Here is a 24361-nt window from a genome sequence, read left to right as displayed (position 1 = left end):
ACAGCTAAATTAATTAGAAACCCACCAGTTGTCATGGAATGATCTTCAAGTAATTGCTAATGTAGTAAATGACCAACAACAAACAAATGAAAAAAAAGACTCCACCATTCTCCCTCTGTGTTTTATTTTATGTTGCATGACAATCGATCCAACATGTTTTTCATATAAAAAAGAAATTCTTAAAAAAAAACACACACACACACAAACACACACAAAAACACACACACAAGTGCAGCCTGCAGGATGAAGAAGGTGAGGAAGTGCAAAGACAAGCAGAGAGAATACAACACTTCCTGTACGTAGACGGAAGGTTGTGTGTGTGTGTGTGTGTGTGTGCGCGCGTGTGTGTGTGTGTGGCCTGTCTATGCTTTCTCGTAGGTGCGCACGGCGTGGACGTCCTGGAAGGTCAAGTTCTGTAAGAGGAGAAGTTAGAGGTCAGACTCGGGCACATACATGAGCATCTTTTTTCTGAGATTTGGGTTTCCAAAGTGCGGCCCGGGGGCCATTTTAAGCATGCAGTTCGTTTCTTTTTTTTTTTTAAATTAATCCTCTGCATATTGTAAGAATAAATCCGGCATTTATCTGACTTCGACGCTGGAGCGCCACGTGGCCGTTCAATCTGCTGATGAAATGCCTGCTACGGGTGTTAAACTTCACATGTTCACACGTTCTCTCACACTGTTACGCCGTTGTGTGGCATCAAAGAGGCTCTCATCTCACCATGACCATCTTGCCATCCTTGATTTCCCTCACGAACTTGGTCTCCTTGCCGTCCCACTTCTGGACGTGGACAAGCTTGTCTCCGTCCATGCTGACTGTGGACTGACAGAGCGACGCGGGGAACGTTAAGCGCCAAAGTTACAAGGTTTCGGGTCACAGTTCATCCGAGGTGCTCTTACTTTGCAGTTCCTGTCGTCTGCGGTGGTCTCGTCAAACTCCTCGCCCAGCTTGAAGGTGATCTCGGTGTTCTTGAAGGTGCTCTGAGTGCGGATAGCCACCTTGTCTCCCTCCTGGCTGATGATGACCGTGGGCTTGGTCACGTTGCCCACCTGCCGGGTGGCGAAGCCCACGCCTGAGCGGGGAGAGAGGCAACGTTAGGCCTCAACCGGGACGGGCTCTACATGTGGGGGGCAGAGGAGCGTACTCACCCAGAGCTTTCATATACTCGTCAAAGTTGTCGCTGTCCACCAGCTTCCAAGTGGCACAGAAGGCGTCGACCATGATGAAGCTTGTCTGCTGGGACTCTCCACACTGAGCGAGTGCTGCCCCCCCTTTGGGCTTCTTATGCAGCGCCCTATTAGTATGTGTGCAGGTGGGCGGCGCCATGCTCCCCATTGGCTCAGGAGACTTTTTTGGAGGGCTGCGATTGGCCCAAGAAACTGGGTCACGGTCCTGCTGACCCCCTGGAAAGAAAAGAAGCTAAATTATCCCATTGGAGTGATTAATGATGTAATTACTCCCGCTCACGCTGGTGGAATAACGTAGGCTCACAATGTGGAAAGAGGAACAATTGGAATTTGAAAAGTTCATCTGCTGTCGGAAAGTTCACAAAGAGGCTCATCATTTTCATTTCTTCAATTTTTGGGGGGGGGGACAATCAGACATCCGGGCGCTCCCGTGTGTGGAATGTGTCAGGCACTCATGCATGATCACTTTGTGTGACAGCCCTTTGTCCTTAGCTGCATTAACACAACCTCCCGCCACCCCCCAAAAGCATCATCACATACTAATGACGATGCGTGCACAAGAGGATGCGTGTGCACGTTTTGTGTCAACACCGTCACACAATAATGACTTGACTGTCCCTTTAACGCTCCTACGACTATCTTAACAACAAATGCATTTTAAGCTACTTTGGTGTATTTGAAATGTGTTTCTCATGCGGAGAAACTCAGTTTCTTGTAAACTCACAGCTGTTTGATTTGCACTAAACTGTAAAAACAAGACTGAAAGATCTGCGTTGTTTGGATTAAACAAAATAAAATTAGTTCAAAATGAAAAGTGCACTTTTTTTGGAATTTTGCAGCATCCACAATCTTTATGTGAGACATCAACACACACGTCTTTCCCTTTTCTGTGCGTTCTAAAGATATAAAAATAACTAAAAAGAGGCATCTAAGTATGCACGTAATGGGACGCACCTATTCCGCCTAGAAAGCCTTCTGAAAAAAACTCCAAAAGCAGCAAACAAGGCTCCATTTCCATAATGTGACGTGCATATTAACCAAGCTACAGCGACATTGTTATTATTATTGTTATTGACATTGTTACACCCAAAAACTACATTACTGGTGTAGTGACACCTCGCCACGCCACACCGGCTAGCGACTAGCCGACTAGTGAGTAGCTTCACCACACACTCGCTCACAATGCCTCAGGCCACTAGCGAAAGGTAACGCTACATATTGGAGCTGCCGCCACTGCTGCTGTGTTTTTTTTTTTGAGCTTGGAAAAGTTAACGCTAGGTGTAGCGTTCCTTTCTATGTTGCTATGTGAAATCAATGCACCCAGGAAGGACGTTCCGCTACTGCTTAAAATGACCATAATAGGGCAAAATACTGTAAATATTCCATGTTATCATGAATGTGTCTGTTACTAAGTGCTCACAGCATGGATATAAAGCATAAAACCTTGTTGGTGTTTTAATCGCGAGCTTTCGAGGCGGAATAAGTGTGTCCCTTTATGTGCATTATTTACTTGCCTCTTTGTAGTTGTTTCTATACGTTTAGAACACACATAAAAAAGAAAGACATGAGTGTTCATGTCTCACATAAAGATTGTGGATGATGGGCAAATGTTTTTTGTTTTTTTTTACTTTTCCTTTAAAGGCCAAACAGCATGTGGGCTCATATTGTAATATTGTACAAAGGCTCTCTGGCGCCACCTTCTGGCCAGCGGCCTTCTGTGCAAAAGCCCAGCACAATCCAAGTCATTTTTATTCACATTTACCTCGAAAGTAATGCAAAAAAAGACACTCTTCCTGGCCACACTTCGTGATCACAAGACTAGAATAGTGCGCTGACATCTCTGACTTCAACTAGGGGACGGGTGAGAGGTACGGAAATAAACGAATTACAAGCGCCGACTGCCGTTAGCAACATAAGCTAACCGGCTAACCGCTGAAGCGCAGGCCGGTTGCCTGGCAACAGGGCAAACTGCAAAGAGAAAGAGAGAGAAAAACAATCTGATTCAGCCGCGAAGGCTTCGGGTCAAGTAACCCGGAAAGGCCACCCCTGGAAAGAAAGCCACCACCAGCAAAGCCGTGAGATGCCTGGGAGCCACTCAAGATGCTGGTCGCCATTCATGCCGCTGAGCCAAGGGTAGCTCTCATTATGTCACGACTTCAGGAAGCTATTGACCGCGCAAATGAACAAGCTACAGCGGGAAATTGTGCCGCATGTGAACGAGGTACAGCAGGAAATTGTGGATAGCCTCAAGAGGAGCTTCTCTGAGTTTCTTGATGAGCTTAAAGACATGAGAAGGAAACTAGAGCACTGCGCAAAGAAATCAGGGTACCACAGGATGATAATGCTGCTTTGAATGCCGCTCTTCAAGAAGATAAACAACCAGAGGAAACAATAATTGAGCAAATGAAGAACACAATTGATGAGATGGATCAAATGAAGAGCACAGTCGATGAGATGGATCAGAATGCACAAATGAACAAAGCGATCTTGACAGGGCTCCGATTGAAACCTTAAAACAGCTAAAATTGTGCATAAAGCAAACAATCTGCTACCCAAAAAAGGCATCCAATTCCTCCCAACAAGAGAGGACAAATATGACCTTAGGGAAAAATGAAAACACTTATATGCAAGAACAATGCTAAAAACCTTCAGCATATCAGTATGTGCAATTAAATTATAGAAAGGATTGAGTAAAGAAGTCAAACAATGCACTAAAATAAGCAAGGGCCTAACTATCAGTTATTACTGGCGTGCCTGCATTACAAATACACTGATACTTTTAATGTGATTAGGCTGTGCCTCTTTGGTCATTTCCTTCTCTTTGGTCACATTCTTGAACCTTATATTAAAAAAAAGCTTAGTTAATGTTCAAATGGTAACAGGCCGATTAAAAATGACAAGTGACGTCAAAGCAGAATTTAAGGAAATACATTCAGGCATTTCCCAAAGCTTGTCAAGATTCACGACATGAAGTCGCTCTACACTTCTCTCCCCTTCTCTGCCACTGTGCTCCCCAGCCGCCCTGCTGCAGCAGGAGTCAGGACTGCTACGTAATGTCGCTTGAAGGAGCGTCCGTCATCACCATGGTTACCGCTCCGACTGCAGCAGAAACTCTGCTGCATTTAAAATGTAGAAATGCCTGGTTAAATGTAGCTTCTGTGTAGGCTATCACGTTATTTGATCAGTAAAATACCGTCACTACTGTCAAGATATTCGATGTGAAAACAGCGACGTTACGATCACTCAACTGAGAAATGTAGATAAACCAGTACCCGAAACTGTGTCTTGGAGCAAAGTCAAAACTGACCTGACACCCTGGCTTCACCTCATGCAGGACACTGGCGATCGAACAACTAGCTTGCCAACCCCAGTCCCATATCATCACCTAACTTAACAATACGGGTATTTACCTCTTTTTGGTCAGTATTTCTTTTCTTTTTTTATTAGGTTTAGGTTTTGTCTGTCCGCCTTTTAGTGCTCTTTTCATTTTTCCGCGGTTCTGCTGTCTCCACCCATGCCAAACATACAGCAAATAGTAACCCTAACCCTAAACATTAGGTAGAGAAAGTGGGTTGGGTAATACCAAGTAGCGGATGACTAAAAATGCTCAAGTTTTGCTGGCAAATGATATAAATAAAGAAAATCATCCATCCAACCATCTTCTATGCAGCTTATCCTCACTAAGGTCGCGGCTATGCTGGAGCCTATCCCATCTGACTTCGGGCGACAGGCGGGGTACACCCTGGACTGGTCGCCAGCCAATCGCAGGGCTAACAACAAAATATTCATGCAAGATAATGTATATTTTGATTCAATCGGAATGATGTGGTTATATTGCCTGGATTTGATTTTTGCAAGGGGTCATGACCCCCGTATCCCCGGTGCAAATTACACGCTTGAAAATAAGCCATTTGAATAAACAGCACAAACAGTTGATGTTAACAAAGTACAAGGAAGTGCACAAGCAGTGCCATGTCGAAGCACTCTTGCACGTACTACTGCTTGTTTCTTATTTGTTAGGACTACTTGAAGTATTCGTGACTTTGTCTGTGCTCACTCAACATCGAAGTACGCTTCTGTCAACTATTAACTTTTTCATCACTTATTATTACATATTATCTTTTGTCATGACTCTTGCATAAATTATCCACAGTGATTATAAACCTAGACTCCTTTTTTTATGTATTTCGAAAATGGCAAAAAGTACAGGAAGTGGAATACAGGAAGCGAACAAATGTATTAGCAATTGATGTCAAACAGAGACAGGGTAGGATTCAATGAGCTTTGCTTCTTCCTACACCTTTTTGGACATGTGGAAGTGTGAATTGTACCATGTGATGTATTCCAGTGTAACCTCTATGCATGGTCAAAGTAAATCAAGCCACTTGGTTGTCTTTAACTCCTTCAAATCATGCACGTTCATTTCAGGTTTACATTTGTCGTCAATACCAAAGTACATTCTTCTATGGATGTTTATGTCATGTGACCAAAAAATAATTGCCGTATTTTTAGCTGACTATCTACTGAAAGGGTCATCCGGTGTCCGGTCGTACAACGCACTTAACATTCCTGCTGCCTAGCGACCACGTGGCAACAAACATGCCAGCAGAGGCTCAACGTACAAGCTACACAGACACCAAGCTACCTGAAACGCAAATATGCACGCTTGTGGCTGCGAGAGGTATACAAGTAATGTGATTGGACGCTTTGGGAAGTCCTCCGATCTTCCGACATAACAAGACGTACCATGAATTGAAACATAATTGTCAACCCTCCCGTACTTTGCCCTTCTTTCCCGTCGCCCTCCCGTTGTAGAGGTGGGATTTGTGGCTGTTTGAGGGGAGCCGGATCTTGGTGAGCGGCTGAAAAAACTGGCTCATTTGGCTCATTGTTAATATTTACGTTTTTCAGAAGCCAGCCTGGCCTTAATTTGTTTTGTATTGGAAATATAAAACAAGGGGGAATTATTTTAGATACGTCACCGATATGAGTTTTTTCAGAAATATTTATTCTAACCTTATTTGACATGTGTGGGTTAAATTTCACAGTCTGATCTGGAGTCATTGTAAATATTCCACAAGGTGGCGCCATATTACGTTGCTTTGACAGTGACGTCACTATTTTTGAATTACCCCTTATACAAATTCAGTGTATGTGTGTAAACCATGACTTGAACACGTATAAACATTAAAAAACAGGTTAATAGCAGCCTGAGCATCAGCGCAAATTCTATACAATTGTTATTTTTGATCGAGAATTTTAGAAAACAAGTGAGAAAAGTGCACCCAAATGCGTTCGCTTTGGCTCATTCTGTCGACGACGACAGTCTGACTCTCCTCATTTGCCGCTCGCTGCTGCTGCCGCTCTCCGAGGCAGGGGGCGTTAACGTATTTCTGTGTTTTGGGTTTTTTTTGGCTGCGCACTCAAATGAAGGCAGTGCACAATGTGGAGTGATGCTATTTGCAGTTCTAATAAGCACCGCGCAGCTGGGCTGCGGTGCGACTCGGTTCCCATCATTCATGTTAACCAGCCATTCAAAAAAGCCGGTTCGTTCCGAAACGTCACAACCGTCCCCGGTTGAAATAGTTTCCCGTATTGTGACTTTAATCTGCAGGTGACAACACTGACGGTATCCTCGCTTGAGCCGCACCAATCTACAAGGATTTGACGTATTTTTCCGGAAAATGTCACTTGTTTTCAAACAGATATTGATCCTTTTTCTCTCACACACACAACACACGCAAACACTCGTAACCAAAGACATCAAGCTACATAGTTTCATCACGCTTTTATCTTACACGCCCCTTTTACCTTTGTTGTCAGTTTACACTTTTTAGCCCACGTACATCATGTTAATTTGTGAATATTATAACTTTTCTTTCATCTTACGAGGCGGCCTTTGACTCTGTGACGTCACACAGGGCGGCACTAGGCAAACGAGTCACACGAACCAAAGGCAGAGCGGCTGACGTCATCGCCAACATCCTCTTGAGGTGTTCTGGGAGCTGCAGACGTGCGACCACCGAGCCCACCGACACCGAACGACGAGCTCGACCTGCGCTGTGTTGGGAGGACCATGTCGTCCACATGTCCCAAATGCGAAAAGACGGTGTTTTTTGGTGAGTGCACGTGCTGTGTGTGTGGGCGTGGCTTTTTCGAAATTATTTAAACAACGTCTTTTATCTTCTTTCCGCCGTTTATATATTGTAATTAAACCTTCTTTTTGGTGTCAATCTTAATTAGCCTAATTCGTCAGATCATATATGTGACTTATTGTTAAAACTGACCCCAAATATGACTTATCTAAAACGAATATGGGTTCCAAAAAGATGAATTGATGAAGCTCTCGTGGATGTGTGATGATTTCATGTTCATTTTTATTGTTTGCTTAATTGTAAAAAAAAAAAAAAATAAAAATAAAAAAAATGTCTTACTCACTACAAAATTACGCAAAAGTGATGTTGCTATGTTAGCAAATGTAGAAAAGTAAAAACCAAAACACAGTGGATACTGTACAATATTAAAATGAAAGGGGTTCTTGCCTGGCCCATGCCACACCCAAAAGTCAACCATGAAAACATGCGAGCCTTGGTAGAGGTCATATGTGATGGATTATAAAAACACGGCGTATTGTGCTAACATCAGGACAATGGCATCTGATACCTGAACCAGTACACCCCCGCCTGTCCCTTAAAAGGGTTATCAGGCCCCAGTGAGAATTGAACTCACGACCCCTGGTTTACAAGACCAGTGCTCTAACCACTGAGCTATGAGGCCCCATGATAATACACTTCTCCAATGTGGAAACCGTCAAGTCCATGACACCGTTACCTCATTTCAAATGAGGTTGCTCAGTCCAAACAGGAGGCGGGACTTCCCTATCAGTTGGGATATTCTGGGAGGACAGTGACAGTATAATCGCTCTGAAGGTCTGTTTTCCCTACAGCAGTGATCTGGACGATATGTGTTTTGAAACCAAAGAACTTTTATTTAGTCCAGGGGTCAGAAACCTTTATTATCAAAAGAGCCCCTTTGCCCCCTCGCCCACTAAAGGAAAGTAGCCTGGAACCGTAAAACAATTCAGGAGATGCCAACTGGTGGAGCTGTGATAGTACGTTGGTCAAACATGACGGGCTGATGCCTTAATACAGGGGTCGGGAACCTTTTTGCCGAAGAGAGCCATGGAAGCCACATATTTTAAAATGTATTTATGTGAGAGCAATATCAGAAAATGGATAGATGGATTAAAATGCATATAAGTAAATATTTTGAACATTATTTTTAACACTGATTTCTGTAATGTTTGTGTCAGCAAAAAAATAGAATAAATGAAAAAAAACTGAACTTTTTAAAATTAAATAAAAATAAAATAAATACATTGTGTTAAGAAATGTCTGAGAGCCAGATGCAGTGATCAAAAGAGCCACATCTGGCCCCCGAGCCATAGGTTCCCTACCCCTCATGTAGAATAATGATAGAAAGTACCTGACAAGCTAAACAATGGTGGAGCACAGTGCCATGTCGCCAACTAGTGGCTTGGCATGCACACGGCACTGTTTTCACTCCTTTTTGCAGCGCTGTTACTTCTTTTTACAAGTGTTTTTAACAAGGTAGTTGTTGATATCCTGCTTTTTGGTCTGTTTGTGCTTCCACAGCGGAGAAGGTGTCATCTTTAGGCAAAGACTGGCACAAGTTCTGTCTGAAATGTGAACACTGCTGCAAGACGCTGAACCCAGGAGGCCATGCTGAGGTACTGGAAACACACACACACACACACACACACACACACACACACACACACACATATGCTATTTGGGCTTATAGGGCCCTAAGAATTGTGTTTTATTTTTTCCCCAAATTGAGTTTTTTACCTTTTCCTTTTTTTTTTTTTTACCAGGATACAGTGTGTACTTTTGTGACAGTAAATACAATGTTGGTTAATAAAATACAAAAATCCTTTCATTTATTGATGTAATACATCCTAGGCCAATTTTGGACATGGAAAAAAAAGAAGGAAGTTTTGCGAGAGCTTGCAAAACTTTTGCAAGCACTAACTGTGCACTAACTGTTGCGAGAAGCTACAGGACACACCTCCGGTCATAGCTTGCGTCCACATAGCGAAAATCGGGTGGAAATGCATAATTTATTTGCCATCGTCAGCATTTGCACATCCTTACTGCGCCGTTGTAGCAGTATAAAGTGATAACTGTTACTACAGGGACAAGTTTTCAATTCCGTGATGGTTATTCGGCTCGTCTTTTGAAACTAAAGCTCACACGTCCCACCACACAAGCGCTCTTTATGTCACGATGACAGAATTTCACTCAACATTATGTCAATTTTCCGCAGTAGAGTCCGTTAACATGGAAGCCATTAGGCCCTGGGCTTAGTGTGGTCTATTTAATACAATTTCATGTCCCTTTTACTTTGCAGCATGAGGGGAAGCCTCTCTGCCACAAACCATGCTACGCTTCCCTCTATGGACCAAAAGGTGTATTTTCCTTACATTAAAGGCGTGCCTTATATTTTGTGTGTGCGTGTGTCATAGCTTTAATGAAATATCTGAATGGGTGTCAGGGGTGAACATTGGCGGAGCCGGCTGCTACGTGTACGCCGCTCCTGTCATGGAGGCACCGGCGGCTGTTACCAAGGAAACCAAAGCGGAGGAGAAAAAAGCCCCCGTGCGGGGACCAGTGAAGGGTGAGAAATATGTGAAATAAAAATAGAAAGAAATGTTGTGTTACTTTGGACGCTATGTTGGAGAGAAGAACAGGAAATGATGACAACTACCTTTCAAACGTTTCTGGATAGTAAAGTTTTCTTAATACGGACTTTCCCCCCCACACACACAGCCGCCAGCTTCTCTGCTGTCACAGACGGGCCTAACAAGTGCCCCCGCTGCAACAAGACAGTTTACTTTGGTGAGTGCACTAACGAGCACACGGCATGTGTACAAATGTATTGGGACACAGCCAGGAAGCGAAGCGTCTGTCCATCTGTTTTGTATGCCGCTTATCTATGCCTATTCCAGCTGACTTCGGGCAAGAGGCTCACACTCACATTCATACCTATGGACAATTTAGAGTCACCAATTAACCTAACATGCATGCTTTTGGAATGTGGGAGGAAACCGGAGTACCCGGAGAAAACCCACGCACGGGGAGAACATGCAAACTCCACACAGAGACTCCCAAGTGGAGATTCGAACCCAGTTCTTCCCGATCTCCTGACTGTTGATTTATTAACAGCTGTGCCCAAATACTTTTGTCCGCATGTCCCCATGCCAGCGTACTACGTAGAATGTGTTCAGTGGTCACCATGGTTGCCGTATGTTTGTAGCCGAGAAGGTGTCATCTCTGGGAAAGAACTGGCACCAGCCTTGTCTGCGCTGCGAGAGATGCAGTAAGGCGCTGACGGCTGGCGGCCACGCTGAGGTGAGGAGACAGACGCCGGGCACTTTGATCATACTTCATCCACAATCCTCATGTGAGACAGGAACACACGTCTTTCTCTTTTCGTTTCTAAAGATATAAAAACAGATGAAGAGGCAGCTCATAAATGCTCGTAATGGGACACACTTGTTCCGCCGAGAAAACGCGCTATTAAAACATATTAGTGCCTTGAGCATGTAGCCACAGACACAGTCGTGATCCTTCCTGGCCGCATTGATCTCACATAGCAATATAGAAAGGCACGCTACTGTAAACCACCTACTTCACTGCCCGCACCGGGACTCAAACACAGGACCTTCGGATTGGGAGACGAGAGCGCTGACCGTTTGACTGTCGACCCAGTGTTGAGCATGACTCTTCAGGGAGTGAGGTTTACCAAAGTACACTTGCGCAGCTGTTAACTACACCTAGCGTTAACTTTCCCAAACTCAAAAACAAAAACACAGCAGCAGTGGCAGCAGCTCCAGTATGTAATGTTACCTTTGGCTCGTGGCCTGAGGCATTGTGAGCGAGTGTGTGGTGAAGCTAGTCGCTAGCTGGCTAGTAGCTAGCCGGCGAGGTGTCACGACGCCAGTAACATAGTTCTTTGGCGTAACAATGTTAGTGTAGCTTGGTTAATATGCAGGTCACATTATGTAAATGGAGCATTGTTGGCGGTTTTTGGTGTTAGGGTTAGGTTTTTTTGTCAGAAGGCTTTCCAGGCGGAATAGTTTTGTTCCATTACGTGCATTCTTAGCTGCCTCTTTTTAGTTTTTATATGTTTACAACGCACAGAAGAGCAAAAGACGTGTGTTCAAGTCTCACATAAAGATTGTGGATGCTGGGCAAAATTGCCCCCAAAAAATGCAGTTTTCCTTTAAGGCAGATGATGTCATTTGTTGTTTCAGCATAATGGCCAGCCATATTGCCACAAGCCATGCTACGCCGTGCTGTTTGGACCAAAAGGTATGAAATGACAAGACTGTGACAAAAGCAAAACCATAGAAACAAACCTTCAGAACCTGCAGAAATGTTCTCATTGTGTCAAAAACTTTTTTCCACTTCTCCGCAGGCGTGAACACCGGAGGAGTGGGCAGCTACATCTACGACAAAGCTCAACACTGAACAAAACACCTCACTCATCTTGAACCTCAACATCTCTTTGTGTTGACTTCTCTGGTCATCACACAATCTCCTCACGCTTGAATCTTCAGTATGTCCTTTCATTTGCCTGTCTTTACTGGTTCCCTTTAAATGAAGGCTTATACTATTCTATTCTAGACCTGCCAAATGTAGAAAGCCTTTTACGCAGTAAGAATTTAAAGGAAGAACACATTTCCTTTGCGTTAGTCAGTCAAATGTAATGCCTAAAATCAACATCAGCCAAATTTAAATCTTGTCTTTCTAATGAACATGGAGGAAGCTAAAAATTAACTTCAGACGGAACTATTTTTTTGTTTCAAAATTAAAAGGTTGTACTGAAATTAACATGTCGTGTTTTGATTGTGCTTCCTAGCCAATTGAGTCAATACGTGGCTTTTTTATTTGGTATTAAATTGTGTATCTAATACATCCCCTACAAAATGAATATTATTGTGGTTATAGACTGCAGGGGTGATTTAACGAATGTTTGTTTGCAGTGGTGTACTGATGTTGGTAATTTTGGCCATAACTCACGAGCCACAAACTTCTATGTTGTAATAAACGTATGAAATAGGTCTGCATTCAGGAATTCGGAATATTTTTTGGTGTCTTTACCATTTTTTAAGACTATTTTTAAAAAGCATAGACGTCAAACGTTGATGGTCAATGACATTTGTACCGGAAGTCATCGTACCTTATGTTGAAAACACAGGAAGCGAATATGCTGTTTGCGAGAGCTGATCTGGGTCATTGACGCGCCGTATCGATGTTAAATGTCCAACACATTTTCTTGCTGTGTTATCAAGAACGCCCGATACGACAGGCACGTTTTATGTAGGGAGACTGTTCTATTTTATTGTTTCATTTATGCTTATCAGGGTAGCATCACAACAGCTAGCTTGTGACGTCGTTAGCTAGCAGGCGCTACACCGCGTGTTTTGTTTTACATGTTGGACGACAAGGATGAAACGCGCATTGCTAACTGTGAGAACAACCACCCGTTGGCGGTGATTCGGGGAGGCGATGGGCTGAGCAACGTTGGACCGAGGCTGGCTAACCTGAAGAAAGGAGGCAAGAGGAAGCAGCGTCGATCTACGGCGGCACCGCTGCATCACCAGAACCCCGCCAGAAGTGCCCACTTGTCAGACAACAACCACCCCCCCTCGTCTGATCCTAAAGCTGCAGCCCAGCCTGGCTCTCACCCGTTTATCCGAACCCAAGGCGTTATTATGACCCGACATCTTTTGAAACAGGAAACCAAGAAAGAGGTAAACACTTCCTACTTAACCATATGTCAAGGCTGATATAACTTCTAGGTTTATACATGAATATGGCTACATTAATAAACACCTAAGTCAATCAGAGTGTACACAGAACACACGAAGGACAGTAATAAAGATTACAATAACCCCTGCATTTGGCATATACACAGGAAGGGGTGTTGCAAGGGAGGGAGAGACAGGCTTACTGGAAGGAGGTGGTCTCAATAATGACACCACAACACTGTCTAGTTATGACTGTCGATTTCAAAGGAACACATTCTTGCACATGTTAAATGATAGCATCTTTATGCTTTATGATGGTCGCGACAGTCCCAACGCTTTACACCAAGCATGCAACAGTGTTTCACATACATAGGCCTGTCAACAACCAAATTTTACTGGACGATAATTGGCCTACAAATCATTGCTGGTAAGCGATACTATTGTTAATTTTTTAAATTAATGTAATGATAACATATGGTATAATGTACGCTGTATCAAAAGCAATAAACTTGAATTTCTCAAGACTAACACTGTGATGGGAAAAAACAAACAAAAAAGACCAAAAAAACTCCAGTGAAAATAAAATGGGCTCACTTTTAGCAAAAGTTGCACTTAAATAAAATTGAACTTAAATAAAAATCCCGATCACAATATTTCTGATTTTGAATCAGTGTCACTTTCGTTATTGTCTGAATATTGACCAAATATCGCAGACATACTGTGAAGTACATTGTGTGTCAATGCAGATGTCAGCTCATTTGCATATACACTTCCTTGATTCACTGTTAGCAACACTGTGTGTGGAATACGCGGTTTACGTTTAATGGGGTGTCACGTTTTGCCTGAGTTTGGTCAAAGTACATGTTTTGGATGCACCGGTCGGTGCATAATGAGGTGTTATAGTTCGGGAATCACTGAAATGTAAGTTGCAGCGTGTTGTATTATTTCTGACTTTTTAATGTCACAAAATGGCGACACGTAAACGGGCTGAAATCGACATCAGATGGTGTTTATACACAAGAGGCACGAAGAAAGTATACACACAGCTAGCGAGTAGTGCACTCACTAGAGCGTAGCGCGCCTCCCCTCATTGGGACAAAGACACTCTGTTATAGAACCAGTGCGTCCAGGTGTTGAGACAGATGCACAGAGTGAACTCTCTTGTCACCCAGCCTGTTTGGTAGAGGAGAGGAGGAAAACAAACACACCTGCACATGTCAATATATCGGGGCCGGCAAAATGATCCAGTTTGTTTTTATTTATCTTGCGGTTTGTTGCTATATTGATCAACTTGACAGGCCTACTCATACATTCATTTACAGCGGCCCGCCAGTAATAAATTTGGACCGCCACAATTGAATTTGGTGCCAGTATGCATTGTGACGCCGCTTTAAATTCCAACGCGGTTAAAAGTCTTACGTGTACATTAAAAGTGAAAGACGGGAAGGTTATCAAATACAAGTGGTCACGAAAGGCGAGGTATTTGCCACGGGAGCAGAGGTCCACCCACCTGGGGTGTGTGCATTACCACCACCGTGAAAGGCGGCAGCCCCGCTTGTGTGCAGGAGACGGTCACCATGGCAACATAGTTGACTGTATTGTTTTTCAATTTCTGGCCTTTGTAGCTGCCGAAATCCAAATGTGGCCGCCTGGAGCGAGGACCCGTGCAGCCAGTGGGTCCGGCGGTCCGCGCCCTGCTAAAACACGAGCAGATCAACGCCGGTTATCACGGTAGCGTCCGCCGACACAACCCGGGCCAACCACCGCCAAAGAGGAACGGGAGAAGCGGCCCGAACAAGCCTCAGGCTCATCCACAGCAGAACAACGTGAAGAAGGCACCGCCTGCCGACGCCATGGCCGAACACCTCAAAGACGGTGAGAAGGTCTATGCCGGGGCCAAGTTCAGCGAGCCGCCCTCGCCGAGCGTCTTACCCAAGCCGCCCAGCCACTGGGTCGGGGAGGACGGGCTGCAGCGGAGGAACCAAAGTCGAGAGCTGATGACGGTCCACTTAAAGTCGCTGCTGAAGGTTCAGGATCAGGTGTGACCACTTCTTTTTTGGTTTTCTTCTGGACACCATGCGTGTGGACCCTCGGTCACATGGTGGTCTTCTGTTTGGATCTGCAGTAAGCAGTCCAACACGTCTCCGCAATGCACTTTTTCTACCACTAAATGTACATAATATATTTGTGTATTCCCATTTGAGAGATTCTAGTTTTGTTACTGAGCTTTCCCCCCTCCTTAAGGGGAAAGACAAATCCCCTGACTGTGATGAAAACAGCTCTCGCTGAGCAGTCGACTCCTGCTGGCGTGGAGCTCCAGGAGCACGCACCTTATGGACTACCTAAAGGCTGCTCGCTGGTCAGAAGCAAGCGTGTCGGTGACGAGGCTCCTCAGTAGAAGATGTGAAACGTTTTAAACTTTGGAAGCACTTTCAGGCAAGACAATGAGTGCCCGTGCGCAATGATGGAACAAGACAACAGAAAAGACCAACTCTGACCAATCACTCTGGTGTTCCTTTGACACTCTTTGACTCTTACAATGAACATTTCAACTTTATCTTTTTTTGTTAAGTGAAATAACGTAAACTTGAGGGATGCGTCATCATCACAAGCTCTCTTTTTAGATGATCATGAGGACAGAATGAAGCCGTCTCATCTTACTCAGTCGAGAACCTTTTTAATGCTTTTGGTTGTGTACAGGTATGTAATGTCAACATGATCACGTTCTTGATGGCTCTACGTCCGCACAAAGCTGCTATGATGATGATGCGTGGTCCAAGCCATGTGACTGCACTCAGGACAATAATGAACATTGACACTCCTTCAAAATATTGAACAAAGTATTTTATAACTACATTGTGACAATAAAGGATTAGTTACTAAAATAAAATCTCTGTAAGCACGTTTCCTATATTTATTCTTTTTGTGCTTCCTAGCCTCTCTTTATTTTGCTGCTTTACATTTTTGTTTGTGGTACTGCTCCATGTGAGCTTATCTTTTGTTTAAAGCTGCTGAATGTCACGGCTAGGCGGCTCCCTAAGGGGGCACAAACTTTCGAACGTGCCGCAAGAATTCTATCCCACTTTATTCCAAACTACGCCACACTTACCATGCACGCATTAGTTATGTTTGGTGTCAGCTGATGATAGCAATTTGACAAAGTTTATCCACTCACCAACAACATGACTGAAAATTGTTGATCGCATCTAGGCCTGTCAGGATAACACATTTTTCTGGACTATAATTGTCCTAGCAAGTACTGCCGATAAATGACATTGTCAACATTATTTTGAGACCATTTTTATCATTAATGTAATAATATATGGAATCAGTACCCTGTATTTAAAATTGTAATTGGAATGCCAAGAGCTTTTCAATAAAATAAACAAAAAAAACCAATGAAAATTGCACTTAAATAAAAATAATAAATCAAAATATTTCTGATTTTGACCCAGGTCTCCTCACTGGGACAAAGAGACTGAATGACAGGAGGGTTCACTCACTCCGTCCGTTCAGACAGATGCACAGACTGAACTCTCGTCATCTGGAGAGAGAGGAGGAAAACAAACACGCATGTCGATATATCGAGGCCGGCAAGATTGAGTGTTTTATTTATCGTGCGGTTAATTGATTTATTGATTATCGTGACAGGCCTAATCGCATGTGAGACTGCTTTAATGCACGTAGTGGTACGTGAATAGTGACCAGTCGTATTGTTCGGACCAAATGATCATATTTATGCAGTTTCATTCCAAACTGTGGAAAATAGACCTTTTTTGTGCACTTTCTTCTTTTAAACCACCACTGGTCATGTTATGTGAGCCGGTGGTGGTGGTGGTATATTTTTGTTGAGGCCGTGAACTTGAGTCGGTTTAAGAAAGGGCTTTATTGAGAGCACCAGACACAGTGTCCTTGCATCAAATCAGAGAGAAACATAACTCGTGATTCTAAGGATTTATTCCACACGTTTGACGTATTCCACTTGGCTAGCAGCTACGTTATTACCCACAGCACGTTTTTGCAAAATTAAACACCAAGGGGGGGGGGGAAAATACTCCGAAGCCAGTTTACTGGGTTATTGAGGTGTGTCGAGTGTAAATCCAGGCTTGCCTGTTCAGCAAATTTAGCTGAACTTTGCTTAGTTTAAACTAATAACCTGGACCGGACTAGGTTATGCCCAGGCTTTCATCTTAAAATCATCTGTGAAAGCGCCGCTGTTTCACTATTTAACTCTTTCGGAGATGGTGTCACCACGTATTGAGAACACGGTGGATGTAGGAGCAAGAATAATTTGGGCAGCACTACGACACAGTGGCTACTTTGGAAATCACACCGATTTGCTAGCATTCCCTGATGAAATTCTCGATAAGAGAAAAATACTTTCAGCCGAGAGGATGTGCTACATTTGCTCACTTTTTGAGCAGAGCATCAGGAATAAAATGCAATATGAAATATGAATAATCAGGCCAATGTTTGCAGACGTATGTGCCACAGCAGTCCTTGCGTGAGTACTCAGCCCGTTAGTCTTATTTTACAATAATTGCTGGAGGGAAAAGCACTCCTGAGGCATCACTCAACTGCAACAAAACACTTCTTTATTATAACAATAAGGAAAAGCTTGTCACAAAGAATGTTGCCACAAAACATGCCAACAGTGCCACCTAGTGGTCAACACAAGGTACAACATTCTATAGCAGTGAAATAGGATAGATCTACAGGTAATTCCAAAGATGAAAAAAAAGACAGTTGTTGCTCCAATTTATTTATTTATTTCCAATGGGTAAGTGTTAATATGTCAAAGCTTCGCAATGCCCAGTGTTCTGAAATGAAAAGACTAGTAAGGGTATACTTAGTATAATAATCAGTGTTAATTAACTTTAGCATTTACACGCTCAGCATTATTCTGGAAGCGGAATTCCCTCGCTCTATTGGTGGCGACAGTGTTGTTTAATAGTTTTGAGCTCCTCATAATGCTCCATAATAATTACTTTACAAGCCGGGATGGCTACATGTTTGAGCGGAACAACAAAAATATGTCAAACGTCCCCTCTTATGTAAACCCGCACTACGCACAAAGCCGAGAACCGGACTCGACAACAAGTTGATAAACACCGTTGCGGTACCAGGAATTCAGCTTTTGTTGAGCTGCACCTTGAGCACAAAGCCTGGGTTTGTTGAGTCACTTTCACCGTACCCCCAAGTGTGTCTTGTAATGATGTATGGCAAATGACTCAACATCGGCTTTTAGAAATATGCAGTGGCAGTCTAAAGTCTCAACAAATGACCAAAAACGTCCATGAAAAGCCTGTTACTAATAACGTTTTTGTAGAAGCTGTACAGGCGAGTGGCATTTTCAGACAACCTTGCAAAAATGGAATGTACTGCTGTAAATCAACTTTTGATTTAGTCAAGCTAATAAAATAACATTTATGACATATCAGGGGCCTCAGGGATAAAAATGTGCGTGGAAATCTGACAAAGTCAGTGTACGCTGGAAAGCCAAAATATGTGTACGGACAAAAATATTCAGACCTAAAACAAATGGCGTACGCACACATTCACACAATTTGGCGTTTTTAGTTTCCATCTTGAGGAGAAGTGTGCGTACGCAAGTTACGCCCTTCCCACGCCTCCCCTTCACCATAGGAGGTCAATGCAAAGTGACTCATGAATGTGACGTCCTTATTTCAAGAACCTTGACTGCATTGGAATCACGGCTGGTGGGAAGACGAAGATGCGGGCTTTCACAAAAATGGAGGCAGAAATACTGGTACAAGTATATTTGGAAGACACAGCAGTGGCATAAGAAATAAAATAAAAGCTTGTCGTGTGTGTGTGTGTGTGTGTGTGTGTGTGTGTGTGTGTGTGAGAAAGATGGAACGAGGCAAAACTTAACACATTTCCATTTTTAGTGAGCATGTTTCTACATTTTTTCTAATTGATACCACATTTTAGATGAATATCACCTTAGCACCATCTGTTTAATTTAAAAGGTGGATGCCAAGATTGAAAACAGGGATGAAGTTATGTTGAAAATGAATTGCTGTAATTCCAGACTGATAGTTTAAAAATATTTCACTTATTGAGGACATGAACACCATCAACCTATTAGGTATATTATCATTATTTTATGTGGAACTAATGTGTGTTATTTCAAAGCACGACAAAAGAAAAGCCCATCATTTGTGGAAAAGGAAAGAGTAAGTTGACGCACACTGCCCTGACACTATCCACACAAATAAAGGCCGTGATTGGTAAATACATCTTGCTATTGATGACATACTTGACATATGCAATGAAAAGCTGTCTTATTTTTTGAGAAATTGTCCAAAGATACGGGAGAAACGGAGCACTGAGGACATATCTCTGTGTCTCGTAAACCCTATAGCATTATTTAATAGACAACCTGATGTTTGTTATAATTCATATGAATCGAACATGTAATATTATCATGAGGATAAAATAAAATGAAGTATTCAAGTGCTGTGTTGTGTTTTTCATATATCTTTTAGTTGGGATACGACACGCTGGTGCGTAATGGTGCATGTTTATGATAAAATGACAAATGATATCCATCAGTGTCATGTCGAACAACAGCACGTTCCACAAATGGTTTTAAGTCAATCACAGCGTGATGTTTTCACGCAATGATGGATAAATCTTTACTGGCTTCCCCTGCATGTTTATTTCTAGCGTATGATTTCACAGCACCACTTCAAATGTGCATCGCCTTTTTGCCATGTCTCCAGCAAGTGCATACGCCAGCTCCAAAAGGTGGTGTACGAGTGCGCACATTCTCACGCCAGGTTGTGTACTCAAGCTTAATAGAGGAGGCCCCTGGACACTTTTGAGTAACGTTTGCTACTAAATAACACAGTTTGGCACAAATTGTGCATGTTCAATAGTGATATTTTTCATGTTGCGCTTCATAAATGTGTGTATGAATGCAACGTCTGATCGGAATGACTGACATGTCATTGGAAAACTTACAGAGAATAGAACCCACATTCCGCCTCCCAACCTGTGGGTTGCGTCTTTCTCTTTCGGGGAATGTGCACAGGTGGCATGTCACCTCCGACGTAGGCAGAGTCTATGTTAATGTGTGTTCTCTGTGCATGCTGTACGCCATAATGGAAGAATATGCGAGCTGCTTACTTTAAACAAGCTGCCGTCAGTGTTGAGGGCGGAGGGAGAAGCCAGCCAGCCCACCGTCCTCCAGTTTGCTGCCACACCTCATGTCGGCCAGGCTGGCCTCTTCCTTGGCCTTTCCCCAAGGCAAGTTAGCGGTATGTGTCCATGATCTGCTGCTCTGCATTGTTCTTCAGGATCTTTTTGTCTGGTGCAACCAGTCCTGATAACAGAAAAAAAACAAACACATAACAGTAGGATAAATGTTCACCATACAGAATGGCAATTCGGCCACAAATTTTGTGTGTTATGTCGAATTTGATTGTGCATATATGGAGATACATAAAACATACGAGTGTGGAGGATGTGAGTGCCTTGGGATCCACCGGGTGGAGGCTAGTCTGGGCTTCCCTGCTGAGGCTGTTGCCCCTGCGACCCATCCTCGGATAAGTCGAAGAAGATGGACGGATGGTAGGGGTGTCACAAGATCTCGTGAGATTCTACTAGGCCGGGCGATGATAAATTAATTCATGATTCGCACAATAAATGAAAATGAACTGGATCATTTTGCCAGCCTCAATATATTGTGCATGCGTGTCTGTTTTCTTCGTCTCTCGCCTCCAAACGGGCAGGACGAGGGTTGATTCTGTGCACTGATTTCAGTACCGTAGCGTTTTTGTTCCTTAGAAAAACGGCCTGAATGGAGTGAGCCCTTTTGGCAGGCAGAGTGTGCAGAAGAGTGTAGCCTTGTGAGGAGCCATGCAAGGTAACGTAGTAGAAATTCAATTTTGCAATATATCGTCATATATTTTTTCATTATACTTCTCTTAAAATCTCATCTCGTAGACCCAATCTCGTGTACCGTCTCATCTCATCTCATGAACTGAGTGTCTTGTGACACCCCTTAATGGATGGTGTGTGGAAGACACATGAAGTTGGTAGGTCCCGTCTCCTCTTCCACTCTGGATCTTCTTTAATGTGAAAGTCTTGAACGAGAAAGAAAGAACAATAATATCAAAGAAGAGTCCATCAATATTTTGGTTATTTCCTCTCTGCCTTATACAGTAAGTCTCATCGACAAAACAGGATTGGAATAATTACCAGGATTTCCTCAGTCTCTGCTCCAGACTACATCTTTATTTCTCCATCCCAGCCTGCCCTCCAGGGATCTTGACCTCTATCCAGGCCTGGTCCCTGTTGCTGCCTTGTATCCACATCTGATGTTGACTGGCCTGTCTTGCTCCGGAGCTCCAGACTTGCTCGTGTGGCCTCTCTCTGGCACGAGTCCATATTTTCAGTGCCTCGGTCCTGAGACTGTGATGACTTTCTACTGGTCACATGTCTTGGAACCTTGTAGTGGGCGGAGCATGGACTTTGCCGCACCTGATTACATCACAGCTTCTGGTTGGTTGATCTGCTGAGCCGGTGGAGACACTTTGAAGGGACACAGTGGACCCTCACAACTCAAACAGTCCAAAAGGCTGCTTGACTACAGAATTAAGTATTGAGTTCAAATTAAATTCATTGTAAATACTTTAGAGGTAATATTTAAACATTCTCAATGGTCATGTAAGTGCAAAAAGAAGTGAAGCAGACTGATGGTGGCGTAAGGGGAAGAGGAGAGGAGGGGCGTCACTGCATGGACGGCGGGTCTCCTTCCATGAAGACTTCGTCCAGGTCACTTTCCATTGCACAGTCCTTTCTTCTTCTTTTAACTCCACTAATTGAGGCTTGGAGCTCAGAAGCACTGCTGCTGCCGCAACTCGCTTCTTCTTTTGACAAGATATTGTCCAATGCAGCTTGTCTTTTACGACTCTTTAGAATCTTTCTAAAGTGTTCCACCACATTTCCATCAAACAGTTTGATGTTCCTCTTCACAACGCCAATACTGGGGTGCCACTTTGCAACAAGGCTCTGTGTCTTGGCCCAGTATCCCAACAGTTCCTTGATTTCTGCAGTCGGAATGTTGTCATTCCAGCTTGCGTCCTCCTCCTCAGAAGACGCTTCCTCAGGAGCTTCTTGCTGCTGCTGCTCCCTGTCAACATCCTGCACGTCAGCAGTGCTCAGCACGAGCGTGTGCTCTTCCACCAGCTCCTCCACGTCGTCACTGTCCACCTCCAAGCCCATGAACTTTCCCAGGGACACGATCTCATCCACCACGTCCGTTTCCAGAACGGGATCGGGCTCAAAGTTTTCTAAGAACCTGGGGACCACGGAGGTAGGCCACAGTTTCCTCCAGGCACATTGCACCGTCCTCTTGCTGACTTGTTCCCAGGCTGTCTCTATGATGCTCAGGCAGTGGAGGATATTTAAGTGGTCCTTCCAGAATTCCCGCAAGGTGAGGTTTGTCTCCATGGTCACCTCAAAGCACCTTTGGAAAAGTGCCTTTGTGTAGAGCTTCTTGAAGTTGGAGATCACCTGCTGGTCCATGGGCTGGAGGAGAGTGCTGGTGTTGGGGGGTAAAAACTTCACCGTGATGAAGTCGTGCTCGCTGCTCCAATCTTCTCCCAATCCCGTAGGCTGTGCCAGAGCCGCATCTAAGACCAGAAGGACCTTGAGTGGGAGGTTGTTCTCCGTCAGGTATTCCTCCACGCTGGGAGTAAACACTTCCTGGAACCACTCAGTGAAGAACTGCCTGGTCACCAGGGCTTTGGGATTGGACCTCCACATGACATTCAGCTTATCTTTTTGCACGTTGTTCTTTTTAAACGCTCTGGGGGTCTCCGAATGGTATACAAGCAGTGGTTTTACTTTGCAGTCCCCGCTAGCATTAGCACAGAGCAGGAGAGTTAGCCTATCTTTCATCGGCTTGTGTCCTGGTAGGCTCTTCTCTTCCCTTGTGATGTATGTCCTCTTGGGCATCTTCTTCCAAAAGAGGCCCGTCTCATCACAATTAAACACTTGCTGGGGAAGAAAGCCTTCGCTCTCAGCAAGCCTTTGAAATTCCTCCGAAAACTTCTTTGCTCCTTGTTTATCGGCACAGACATTCTCCCTCTTTCTAACCACATAGCGGATTCCACTTCTCTTCTTAAACTTTTCAAACCAGCCTCGACTAGCCTTGAAGTCATCAGCACTGTCCCCTGGGCTGTCTCTGATCAGGTCACTATACAGCTGCCTTGCCTTTTCACAAATAATCGGCTCGGACACCTTTTCGCCCCTCGACTGTCTTTCAGTCACCCATTCAAGCAAGATCTTTTCCACTTCTTCCATTTTTACATGCCGTTTACTAGTAAGTATTTTTACTCCTTTTGCCACATCAGCGGCTTTGATGGCTTCTTTTCTTTTTAGTATGGTCGATATTGTAGACTTTGCCATATTGTACTGAGCAGCCAGATCAGAGACTCGTGCGCCGCTTTCAAACTTGGCAATAAGTTCTTTTTTTAGCTCTATCGTCCTCGTCACATTGGTCCTTTTAGGTGGTGGTGGTGGCGGCGGCATTTTGAAAAAAGACATCCGTCACAAATGATCAGTTTAAATCCTCACCTTACAAACGACAGTAAACGTGAATGACAATAATTGCTTCGAAGTGTTCCTTTCAAAGTACTTCCGCCTCCTACTGGGACACCGGATATGACGTCAGTGTTGATTCACGTTGCTATAGGGAGTTCGGAGAAGCATGATGGCTGCCACCGGAACACATTTCATTTGCCATCCACAGACATAAACAGTCTAGCAATATCAACCATACATTCAAGGCAGCTTTCCAAATAGTGATGGGTAAGTCATTCATATCAGAACAATGCAGAGTTACGTAAAGAGACCTCTGCTAGTTTACGGTGGTTTGCCTGAGCCACTTTATCCATTGCTAGGATTGCATAGCAATACTCTTACACACGGAAACGCCACAATAAAACGTCCAAGGATTCAAATTATGTTGGTCACATACTAGTCCTTTGAGAACGACCCAGCCAACTACTGAACTAAAGACAACGTTCACTCAATACGTCACCGAGTTCCACGCGAACAATTAAACGTCCTGTGTGTTCCACAATCATTGAGACCACCCGAACAGGAAACGTAGAATCAAAGCGCAGGACACGAAGCCTCACTTGTCGACATAAAAAAATATGATGAAAACATCTCCGTTGTGACTGACACACGCTCCTTTACAGGGACGTCCATTACTATTTCCGGATCGCTTTTTCTTCTTCTTTTAGTTATTGGCGGTTGCCAAGCAGCTTTTAGGTTTGCATTACCGCCACCTTCT

General features: G+C 43.8%; 4 protein-coding genes and 1 non-coding gene across 6 annotated transcripts; 2 read left to right on the top strand and 3 right to left on the bottom strand.

Annotated features, from left to right (window-relative positions):
- Positions 1 to 107: 107 nt before the first annotated feature.
- Positions 108 to 1307, bottom strand: fabp7b (fatty acid binding protein 7, brain, b). The gene is made up of 4 exons (XM_054761133.1): positions 1149 to 1307; positions 900 to 1072; positions 721 to 822; positions 108 to 413 (listed from the first exon to the last, which is right to left on the bottom strand). The coding sequence occupies exons 1-4, from the start codon at positions 1219 to 1221 to the stop codon at positions 363 to 365; spliced, it is 399 nt and encodes a 132-aa protein (XP_054617108.1). The 5' UTR covers positions 1222 to 1307; the 3' UTR covers positions 108 to 362.
- Positions 1308 to 7186: 5879 nt separating this feature from the next.
- On the top strand, positions 7187 to 12349 carry LOC129171946 (cysteine-rich protein 2-like). The gene is made up of 8 exons (XM_054761132.1): positions 7187 to 7306; positions 8843 to 8937; positions 9621 to 9678; positions 9765 to 9887; positions 10040 to 10108; positions 10527 to 10621; positions 11527 to 11584; positions 11691 to 12349. The coding sequence occupies exons 1-8, from the start codon at positions 7264 to 7266 to the stop codon at positions 11741 to 11743; spliced, it is 594 nt and encodes a 197-aa protein (XP_054617107.1). The 5' UTR covers positions 7187 to 7263; the 3' UTR covers positions 11744 to 12349.
- LOC129171942 (tigger transposable element-derived protein 1-like) lies at positions 7567 to 24279 on the bottom strand. Of its 2 annotated transcripts, XM_054761126.1 has the most exons (4): positions 21256 to 24279; positions 20508 to 21140; positions 20182 to 20377; positions 7567 to 10708 (listed from the first exon to the last, which is right to left on the bottom strand). In XM_054761126.1, the coding sequence occupies exon 1, from the start codon at positions 23605 to 23607 to the stop codon at positions 21787 to 21789; it is 1821 nt and encodes a 606-aa protein (XP_054617101.1). In that variant the 5' UTR covers positions 23608 to 24279; the 3' UTR covers positions 7567 to 10708; positions 20182 to 20377; positions 20508 to 21140; positions 21256 to 21786. The 2 variants fall into 2 exon arrangements, with proteins under 2 accessions (XP_054617101.1, XP_054617099.1); XM_054761124.1 differs by lacking the exon at positions 7567 to 10708 and having other exon boundaries at positions 13400 to 20377.
- Positions 7892 to 7964, bottom strand: trnat-ugu (transfer RNA threonine (anticodon UGU)). Its single transcript has one exon. It is a non-coding gene; the product is annotated as a tRNA-Thr (tRNA).
- On the top strand, positions 12469 to 15916 carry LOC129171945 (proline-rich nuclear receptor coactivator 1-like). The gene is made up of 2 exons (XM_054761131.1): positions 12469 to 13029; positions 14652 to 15916. The coding sequence occupies exons 1-2, from the start codon at positions 12709 to 12711 to the stop codon at positions 15069 to 15071; spliced, it is 741 nt and encodes a 246-aa protein (XP_054617106.1). The 5' UTR covers positions 12469 to 12708; the 3' UTR covers positions 15072 to 15916.
- Positions 24280 to 24361: the final 82 nt, after the last annotated feature.

Source organism: Dunckerocampus dactyliophorus, chromosome 19 (genome assembly GCF_027744805.1).
Source record: "Dunckerocampus dactyliophorus isolate RoL2022-P2 chromosome 19, RoL_Ddac_1.1, whole genome shotgun sequence".
Lineage (NCBI taxonomy): Eukaryota > Metazoa > Chordata > Actinopteri > Syngnathiformes > Syngnathidae > Dunckerocampus > Dunckerocampus dactyliophorus.
Note: the sequence above shows the minus strand (reverse complement) of the source record. Positions and strands in the feature narration are given on the sequence as shown.